Source organism: Haliotis rubra, unplaced genomic scaffold (genome assembly GCF_003918875.1).
Source record: "Haliotis rubra isolate DU_JTF1 unplaced genomic scaffold, ASM391887v1 Scf2, whole genome shotgun sequence".
Lineage (NCBI taxonomy): Eukaryota > Metazoa > Mollusca > Gastropoda > Lepetellida > Haliotidae > Haliotis > Haliotis rubra.
This window is the reverse complement of record NW_025766002.1, coordinates 7,473,730-7,484,841: the sequence shown is the minus strand read 5'-3', so window position 1 is coordinate 7,484,841 and position 11,112 is coordinate 7,473,730. Positions and strand designations below refer to the sequence as shown.

At 38.0% G+C, this 11,112-nt stretch overlaps 1 protein-coding gene across 1 annotated transcript; it reads left to right on the top strand.

The window, feature by feature from the left end:
• Positions 1–2,422: 2,422 nt before the first annotated feature.
• Positions 2,423–7,502, top strand: LOC124275459. Its single transcript, XM_046711025.1, has 5 exons — positions 2,423–2,533; positions 3,343–3,478; positions 5,998–6,159; positions 6,926–7,028; positions 7,419–7,502. Exons 2-4 carry the CDS (start codon positions 3,359–3,361, stop codon positions 7,004–7,006), a joined length of 363 nt encoding a protein of 120 aa, XP_046566981.1. The 5' UTR covers positions 2,423–2,533; positions 3,343–3,358; the 3' UTR covers positions 7,007–7,028; positions 7,419–7,502.
• The last annotated feature ends 3,610 nt before the right edge of the window (positions 7,503–11,112 follow it).

The window sequence follows — 11,112 nt, the reverse complement described above, 5'->3', positions numbered from 1 at the left end:
TGTCATGCATTCTGTGTGACAATATCAGCTTCAGCCACTGGTAATAGCGTGTACACTTATGATGTGAGTCCCAGGACACCTTAAATTGAACGCCAATACAATATTATGGTATGCTGCATGCCTAGTCATTGCATGGCAAGTTTGTTGAGTTTTGAGGTGTTGATATCACGATGAAGACGAATACGATGATATTTTAAAATATAGTTTTTACAGAAAGATCATTAAACACTTAAACAGCATATTTCATGTTCAGAAGCAAAATGTATGACTAGACTTTCCAAAATCTGTATTTTTACACCGTTGCAGTAATGACACGTTGATTTAAAGTTGAAACGTCACAATAAATTTGATGGAAAATTATTGTCCAAACTTCTCTGCTGATGCAATATACCAATCATACAAACCAAAGTAGTTTACATGAAGACAAAAAATTACAAATAAAATTTTCTTAAGAGCAAAAGCTGAAATTGCCCGTTTCCATAGAATGACCCATTAGCATGTATCATTTTATCTCATGTTAACTAATAACTTCAACGAGAATAAAGAAGCCGCCCATCATATGTTAACTAAACAAACAAAAGACAAGTCACTAAAACAATTGTAATCCATTGTGATCAATGGATGACGCTTATTGGAAAAAAACCGGTATTGATCCCCTTACTCATCGCAGCTTTGGCGGCGATTCACGGCACCAAGGTTTGTACTTGAAATGTGACTTTAGCGGCAATTGGTATTTTCCAAATGTGGTATTTCCCGGGCGGACACCAGGATATATGGACTGAGGCAAGTATTAACCCATTACATAACAGTTCATAGTTACTACATATACTAAAACAGTATGTGTTCATCGTATGACGACGATTGGTATGATAACTGTTACAGCTAATTTCACCTGAAACCCGATTGGAATTCGCAGATAATCTATACTGGTTATTCCCTGGCTTTGATATTTGATGCTGACTAAAAGCTATTACCTATTTAACATATGGGTGAGAAAACACAATGCCAGTAAGAAAGTGGTAACACGTAACCCATGTTACAGTTGGGATTACACGTTCTCAGTATGTACAGATTCTAGTACTTTTCTCAGTCACATCCGGGATTCGAACCCACACTCCTAATCGCCACCACTCATAGTCAGATACCTAACCAACTCAGCCAGTGCAGCTTCCACAACACTTGGAGTCTGACAAATGGTCGTGTTACAAATGTAGATCACGAACTCTACACTACCAGTTGTCAAACTTGTATTCGCAACGCTGCTAAAATGCTATCGTTGGTATTTACAATTTGGTGAGTTTGGAATGGTTATACCTTATATACGCACTATTGTGATGCTGGATTTTATCTTGGTCTATCTCTTTGTATGCCATAGGAATTCTCAGTGATAAAATGGCATGGTCCTTGGCATGGAAATCTGGCCATGTTAACATCCACACCATCAAAACATATCATGCAAAGTATTTTCAATGCTTCAATGTGGTTATGGCCCGGGAAAGCGAAATCTGGCCCAAACCTTCGCTTTCCCGGGCCGACACCTTCAAGTTGCTGAGTGGAGCAAGACTTCGATAAAACCTGATTTCACCCTTTCATGTGTCACCAAAAGTTGAGGACACGCCCATCCTTTCGCTGACACATTGTCATCAACATTTCATACTATTAGTCATTCCATGACGTCATTCCAACCTTTTGGAAGAGATCCCTAATGATTTACGGAAATCATTTTGTTGCTTTTATTTACTAGACGAGAAGTAGGCGTTAAATCTTATGTGAATGCTGCAACGAAGTATTTTCAAGAGCCACATAACCACACAACCATGTGCATCATATGTTACTGTCAGCGTATATCATTGACGCCCTTCTTTGATTTCTAAGTGTGTAGATCGCTACCTATTACATCCGATAAAACCTTCCTATTGCATCAACATCAACATTATCAACACATGTTGCAGATAATGCATGGAACAAACGAACTTCGTAAAAACATTTCCTCTTGAGATCTGATCTGAATCCAAACAATTCAGTAAATCGCTTTCATTTCAAATATGTTCTTTCTTTAGACTTCGTTCCTTTGGTGCATGCTTGTCATTAGATGCGATAATTATAGCTCCTTAGCTCCACACATCTAAGGAACCAACATAACCCTTCACTATTAGTATCGAGTTTAGGCACGATCCGTCACTACTTAAAGCAATCATTACATATTTTGCATCAATTTCTCCATTATGGACAATAACGGATCTTTTGAAATGTAACAGAACACGCAGTGTTAGCATTAATTCTATTTTTTAAAATTACATTTTGTACAAATTACGTTTGGAGACGTACGTTTCTTTCTTCGATATTAATTGCTCATTTTGTCTGACGTCGTGTCAAAATATGATATTCGACGTAACGATTGACACTTGTAATTGGGGATGTGCAACTGAAAATTATCGTTGTCAAAACGATATACAAGGGTATAAAAGATCCCGTGTAGTCCTTTCTGCATCACAAGATCTCACAACGTCTTTGCAGTCAGCCACACTACCACGTGAGTTTAACTATATATTGGCTTTTGTATTTTCATAACTTTCTTTGAAGGGCGTCAATGATATACGCTGCCAGTAACATATGATGTACATGGTTGTGTGGTTGTGTGGCTCTTGAAAATACTTACACAAAATGTCTAACTTTGAACTAGTCTTGCTGCCAAGTTCGATTTCAGATAAATTTGGCACGAAAGTCCAAACTGATCAATGTCTTGAAGAAGGTTACAACAATGTCAGAATCAACAAATTCAGAGCAATATGACAGTGTTAAAGAACAGAAGATAGTTTCTTGTTTTCATCTGAAACTTTTTCTTTGTTTTCATTTGTTTGCTTTTGAAATAGAATGTCCATCAGCTGAAACAGTTTATGAATTTGGTTGATGTTTGTCATTCCGGTGTGAATGCATAATAGGGATATATTTGTGTACATATATTTCAACTCTTAAACGAATGGGCGTGTAGTAGTTAAAGCATTCCCTCATCACGGAAAGACTCGGGTTCGATTCCTCACATCGGTGCCATGTGTGAAGTCTATTTCTGGTTTCCCCCGCCCTGATATTGATGAAATAATACTTAACGCGGCGTAAAACCATACTCACTCACCCAATCTTGAATGAATGAGTGATGGTTTATAAAGACACCTTTGCATTCGTATTTGCAATAACACCTGTCATACACATCGTATGGTTTGACACAAATAGGGGTGTTTGGATAGCCTAGTGGTAAAAACGTTCCCTCGTCAAGCCTAAGAGGCTCGATTCCCCACATTGGTACAAAATATTATACCATTCATTCTGCAACTTTCTTTTTAGCCCAGAACAATTCAAAATGCTGAGAATCACCTGTCTTGTTTTCGTCCTGGCTGTTGTTGCCATGGTATCCTCCTTAGCCTCCAACAGGAGGGGTCTCACCAAGGCTGTGATTAAGGCAAGCGGCAACACGAAACTTGTAAGTCTTTGATTGTTGTTTGTTTACCATAATCAATCCAAAATTTAAATCCCATCTTAAACAGAACTCTCCTACCTTCAACATATTCAACTCAGAGACACATCGCTCTTTATATTACAAGTATTTATATTCATTTTTCGTTTCTGCAATGTTTGAATGATACGTTTGATGTGAAGATGCTTCCGTTTAAAAGAAGCATCCTGGATGTTCAGGTCAAGAAAGATTTTGGAAGTAACACCCCCATAAACACCTGCTGTGCTCCCCTCCATGTGGATGTGTTTGTTTACGCACATGAATCAGAATTTTCCTGGGGTTGGCAAAATCAAGACAAAGGAATTGGACTAGAAGTTAAACTAAAGCCTACGGTATACCGGTGATCTAAAACCTTCAAACATAATGTTGAATTTCACTGTTTTCACTCAGCTGAATTTGAAATAAAGGAGATAAATGAGACTTCATGAGTTTTAGATTTAGATATTCAGTGTCACAAAATTACTCTCTACAAGGCTCGACGACAAAGGGGGTCATTTTAACTTTTCATTAGTCAACTTTCCCTTAAAGTCCCTAAGGTGTCTACTTTCCACAACTCTTGAGCTAAACTCGTTTTGACCAACATTTTCACGAGCGTCATACACCACTTGTTCAGAAGTTGCAAGTTTACAACATCCTTTTTATTTTTTTTATTTTTTCTTTATTCATTCAAGTCAAAGGCCACAGGCCCATAAGACGTACAGTAACCGCACATACACATTTTGTTTTACCTCAATATATAAACGATAAATAAATTCCACAAAGTAGTACTATAGTAATACACAATGCATGATAATAACATTATTGGTGTTTTCCGAAGGGTTAAGTTTAAATGCTAGAAACACATACTTAGTGTTTAGTTTTAGCAGTGTTTGAGGACATGTGGAATTGATAAGGTTTACAAATGCTGCAACAGAAGGGTGTTCATGGTATGCAGGGTGAATATATGATTTTCGTAGATTTGAAAAGGCTTTGCATACAAGTAAGAAAAGGAAATCATTTTCAACTACATCTATTCCGTTGCGGCTACAATGAGTACATAATCTGCTTTCCTGATCTATTCCGAGTCTTCGTCCAAGTTCAATCCTTAAGTTGTGGCATCCGCAGATATAATCTTGATAAAGGTTGACGGTAAATTCTTAAGTTGATATGAGTTAGATATTGTTCGACATTCAAAACTGACTTAAAGGTAGAATATGAAGATAGTTTAGAGTTGTTTTTAATGTCTGCTTGCCATTGTTGAATACCTATGTCGATGATACGTTGTTGTATTTCTGTTAGAAAGAGTGTTCTATTGCCAAAGTCCTGCATGATCCATGTGTATCCAAATTCATATAAAAATAAAATCTGTTTAACTTTTGAAGCCCATGACGTACGATTTACACTGTCCAATCCATATAACATCATATAGGTCTGCTTCGGGAGTCGGCGATTTTCCATCAAAAGAAGTTTGGTCCAGTATGTGAGCTACATCATTACATGTGTGACGAAATTTAAAATAGTATTTCTTCCCCAGTCTCGAAGAACGGCAGCATTGCATGCATTTTTAGGTACATATATAATTTTCGTGAAATATTTCAGCTGACCATTTTCAATGCGCTGAACATGTTGAAAACCCCAGATATTCGCTCCGTATGTCAAGATTGGAAAAACCATTCTGTCGAATAGGTTTGCAGTTACATTGATCGGCAGTCCACCACACATACAATGTTGTTTGTAAATTACCTGACACACTTTCTCGGCTTGTTGAGCTAAAGTTGTTGTTGCTCCTCGAGTCCATACGGCTTTGGGTGTAAAGATCAGTCCGAGATATTTATAGTATGGCACGACCTTAATCTGCGATCCTTTATAAAACCACCAACATTCAAGCCCATGATTCATGGTAGACCTATGGAGGACCATTCCAAAGACAAAAATGACTTCCGATTTAGACGTGTGACACACGTTCCCGATTTCTTTAGGTGAACCATTGATTAGCCTTTGCATATGCTCATGACGGGTGCCACCTATGAGGCAGGATACGCTCACCTTTTCACGAACACCTGGTATCATCACTATTTGACAGTGATGCATAACACATGCTTATGATATAGACTGAACTTTACAATCGAGTCTGTTTTAAGCAGATATTTCTTATGGGTGTAGAAAGGGTAGTTTTTGATTACTATTCACCTCACCCGTGAAGATCCGGGTTAGAATTTATTTTCAGCAACCCATGCTTGTCGTAAGAGGCGACTAACGGGATCGGGTGGTCAGGCTCGCTGACTGGGTTGACACATGTCATCGTATCCCAATTGCGTAGATCAATGTTCATGCTGTTGATCCATGGATTGTCTGGTCCAGACTCGATTATTTACAGACCGCCGCCATATATAGCTGGAATATTGCTGAGTGCGGCGTAAAACTAAACTCACTCACTACTATGCACCTTCACTTGGTTGTATTACTTTAACTCTAATTCTCCAGCACATATATGTATTTAACTGCAGAGGCTTGGAGGAGCTAAGCTTTTCCTTGATGCTGATGGTATGGCTGAGTCATGCGAGGCTACAGAGGTCGAAAGACTCGGTGGGATTTCCTACACTGAACCTGGGGATTCGGCTGAAGACGCTCTCGCATTTGCATCCAAACTGGGTGACAGTGCTGAACTGGTAAGTAATTCTTTCCAAGTGTGAAGTGATTCCAAACTGACTGCACGAAGTCCCTATTTATATTAACGGTAATGCCCTAACTATCGCTTCCTTATAAGCGAATAATTGTTTGGTGCATGGTACATGTGTTTGCTTGTTTGGTTCTTGTGAGGCTTTCTGTAAACAATCAGACATGACCAGACAATCCAGTGATGAACGGCGTGGTATGTTTGATAATGTCATGTCGAACTTTCAGTTTAGATGATATTGATTATTCAGAGGTTTAAGACTCACAACTAAGTATTGTCCTTAAGCAGCAAGGATTCTTCATTGTTCAATATAGTCATTATGTCTCACGATGAGTTCATAACTCTTTTACCCATTATCATTATGGATCTTCAATGATTCCATTTTGACCCACTGGGGTATATCATTTGAGTCAATTAGTATAACGCTAGGCGCTGCAGATTTTCTTCATAGCGTTTCATCAGCGCTTCTTTTTTACCGTTGTATGTTGCATTGTAACTGAAATATTGTTCATACCGGCGTCAACCCAATTAACCCAGTGCACTTCCAATAGGAACTGATGGCCTCATTTTCCATGGTAGAGGTACATCCATGAGAATATAAGCCAGATGCCAACGATACCCTACATTGAGTGTCAATAAAAATGTAAACTGAAGCATAAAGTAAATATTCAAAAGTATCTGACTGTCTTAGACCAAGCTATTCAGACTGGGTCTTCGCCAAATGATTTTTAAATGAAGCTCTCTGTTACTCTGTCCAGGCTAACGCTAGAAAGATCGCTTGTGATGCTTACAAATGCCCGGATGGAACTGTCATCGGTGCCTGTGCTTTCAAAGCCTAGAAGAAACGATTGCAATCAACATGTAGGTCACTGAATACAAGATGAGAACTCATGTCTTAACGACACGGATATCTTCCATCATTGTTTCATTTATAGTTAAACACATAATCAATTGAAAATTGTCACAACCTGTAACATTATTGAATACTACAAAACATTGTTTGATTTCAGTTTAGATAGTCGAGTCTCTTCAAACGAGTAACATGTTATATTATAAAACATTTTTTAAAGATCGGTTTACATTGTGAACGATTTCCAGCAAGTCTGAGCACACAGTGTTACGAAAATAGGCCATTTACGAAACCAAATATTCAGATATGTTTATTGGTAGGTATTATTTAAGAAATATGCATTCAGTTAAACTCTACAGGTGTATATATTCTGAGTGAGTATGACTTTTGTTATGTTTCAGCTGACCGGAACAAGACGGACACGTACTATGGGATATTCGGTCGTTTTGTAATGACTGGTGTGGATTAATAAAATATGATCATCCAATGATAAGTATTTGTGATTTTGTGATTCCTTTGGGAGTTTCTTTGCATTTTGCAACACGAAAACAGTTGGTGATAGCATCAGCTGTTATCCACATCATAGTCTATGACCTCACGGTTACAAATTTACGTAGGTCATAGGAAGTTATCCAACCATGGCCATTTGAACACTAGAGAATGGCGACACACTTCCATGATACTGACACGACCATATCTTCAGGACGATGCCTTAATCCAGCCACATAACTGGCCGCTCTGGCCTTGAAAAGATAGTTTAATGAGGTTTCAAGATTATTGTCAGATGTCATTCAATCAAGTAATTGTATCCCTTCATCTACCATCTTCTGCCATATTTAAGAACCAGCATGACACCGTATTTAATACAAGGTGTGTCTAGGACATGTTATAGTTGGGATTACACTTTCTCAATAAAGTACAGGTTCTAGTGCTTTTGTTGGGTCTAACCCACACTCTCTGATTCAGACACCTAATCATCAGCACACAAAGTCACTGACCTAACCCTCTCAACCACCGTGGCTTTTACAAAAAATAATAAATAAAAAAAGGAAGTCGGACAACTGGTAGTTAGGATCACGTACTTTGTGTATATCTCTCTGACAAGTGATAATTGCTCCCACGGCGTAAAGCACCTAATCGCCAGCACACAATGTCACCCTTTCAATCCGCTCAACCACCGCGGTTTCCACTGGGTTCGAATGCAGAGACTGGAATGAAGGTGAACCTGAAAAGACGAAAATACTGGTATTTCGCAATGGAGGTCCGCTCCAGGGATTATGAGAAGTGGTTTTAAATGGAACACAAATTGAGGTTGTTAATATGTATAGATACTTAGGTATTGTGTTTACTCCAAGATTATCATGGACAAAAGCGAAAACCTGTTTATCGTCTCTCAAGCGAGGAAGGCCATATTTTCTATCAACAATTATCAAAAATGTTTTGGATATATTAACCATCATGATTTGTTTAAGATATTTGACTCTATGATTGCACCAATACTCTGTTACGGATCTGAAATATGGGGAACAAGCTACTGTAAAATTATTGAAACTGTGCACACCAGATTTTGCACGTCATTTCTTAAAGTCTGTAAAAACTACCAATAACAACATGGTTCTGGGAGAGTGGGAGAGCTCCCCTCAGTATCAATATATCTCAAGAGCAGTCAAGTACTGGTGCAGACTGATGCAGCTTCCACGAAACAGACTTCCTTATCAGGCATATCTAATGATGAAAACTCTCGATGATAATGGTAAAACAACATGGGCTTCTCATATACAGGTTGATATTATTCCAATATGGATTTGGTTTCTTATGGATATCTCAAGACATAGGCTGTATATCCACATTCATGGTAATTTTTAAACAGAGATTCTATGACTGCTTCACTCAAAACTGGCATGCATCACTATTTTCGTCACCCAAATGTAAATACTATTCACAATTTAAATCATCTCTAAGCGTCGTACCATATTAAACCAGTGGTGCTACCAAATCAACGTAAAATCATAACTCAGTTTCGGTGCTGTAACTTCAGACTCGCAGTGGAATGTGGCCGTCATACAAACACCCCGTATAATAAACGTCTCTGCCTCTTTTTCGTCATGCTGCTGGCCTTGATTACATCGAAGATGAATTCCATATTTTATTAATATGTCCAAAATATTCCCAACAAAGATCTGATTGTTTTTCAATATATCTGACTCAACCGCCGACAATTGAAACCTTCATCCGATTGTTGTCATCGAGACAATATACATATTTTAAAAATCATTGAGTAAATATCTTTCATAAGTTCGCCTTAGAAGGAATGATTATCTGTAAAAACAAATAAATACTAAAGCTTTACTTAGCTTTACTCAGTATGTATTTACTTTTGCCAAAGTATGTATTATGGGCCTTGGGCCTAAAATTACCGAATAAACCTGTCTGTCTGTCTGTCTGTCTGTCTGACAAATTACAACAATCTGTAGAAAGAATAATCCCAAATATAACATGTGTCACATGCGACCAGTTTCTATATGGCATTGTGTATATTCAAGATGTGTCTTCATCAAAATCAAATGGTTTAGGTTTTGGGTATTTTGTATTTACTGCGATTTTGAAGAGGTTTGTGAAACAAACATTTAATGCTAAATGCTCTATTAAATCCAACTCTCTTGGACCACTGTCCAAATTTTACAGTGCATCATCATATGGCGCTTGACAAGATTAATGTACAGACACACAATTGGCATCATATTTGCACATGGCATACCTGAGAGACTTTGACTGCGCTTGACAAGATTAATGTACAAACATACAATTGGCATCATATTTGCACATGGCATACCTGAAAACTTTGACTGCGCTTGACAAGATTAATGTACAAACATACAATTGGCATTATATTTGCACATGGCATACCTGAGAGACTTTGACTGCGCTTGACGAGATTAATGTACAGACATACAATTGGCATCATATTTGCATATGCCATACCTGAGAAACTTTGACTGCGCTTGACAAGATTAATGTTCAGACATACAATTGGCATTATATTTGCACATGGCATATCTGAGAGACTTTGACTGCGCTTGACGAGATTAATGTACAGACATACAATTGGCATCATATTTATACATGGCATACCTGAGAGACTTTGACTGCGCTTGACAAGATTAATGTACAGACATACAATTGGCATCATATTTGCACATGGCATACCTGAGAACTTTGACTGCGCTTGACAAGATTAATGTACAGACATACAATTGGCATCATATTTGCACATGGCATACCTGAGAGACTTTGACTGCGCTTGACGAGATTAATGTTCAGACATACAATTGGCATTATATTTGCATACATGGCATATCTGAAGAACTTTGACTGCGCTTGACGAGATTAATGTTCAGACATACAATTGGCATCATATTTGCACATGGCATACCTGAGACTTTGACTGCGCTTGACGAGATTAATGTACAAACACGCAATTGGCATTATATTTGCATATGGCATACCTGAGAAAACTTTGATTGCGCTTGACGAGATTAATGTTCAGACATACAATTGGCATCATATTTTGCACATGGCATACCTGAGAAACTTTGACTGCGCTTGACGAGATTAATGTTCAGACATACAATTGGCATGATATTTGCATATGGCATACCTGAGAACTTTGACTGCGCTTGACGAGATTAATGTTCAGACATACAATTGGCATTATATTTGCACATGGCATACCTGAGACTTTGACTGCCCTTGACGAGATTAATGTACAAACATACAATTGGCATTATATTTGCACATGGCATACCTGAAAAACTTTGATTGCGCTTGACGAGATTAATGTTCAGACATACAATTGGCATTATATTTGCACATGGCATATCTGAGAAACTTTGACTGCGCTTGACAAGATTAATGTACAGACATACAATTGGCATTATATTTGCACATGGCATACCTGAGACTTTGACTGCGCTTGACAAGATTAATGTTCAGACATACAATTGGCATTATATTTGCACATGGCATACCTGAAGAACTTTGACTGCGCTTGACAAGATTAATGTTCAGACATACAATTGGCATTATATTTGCAAA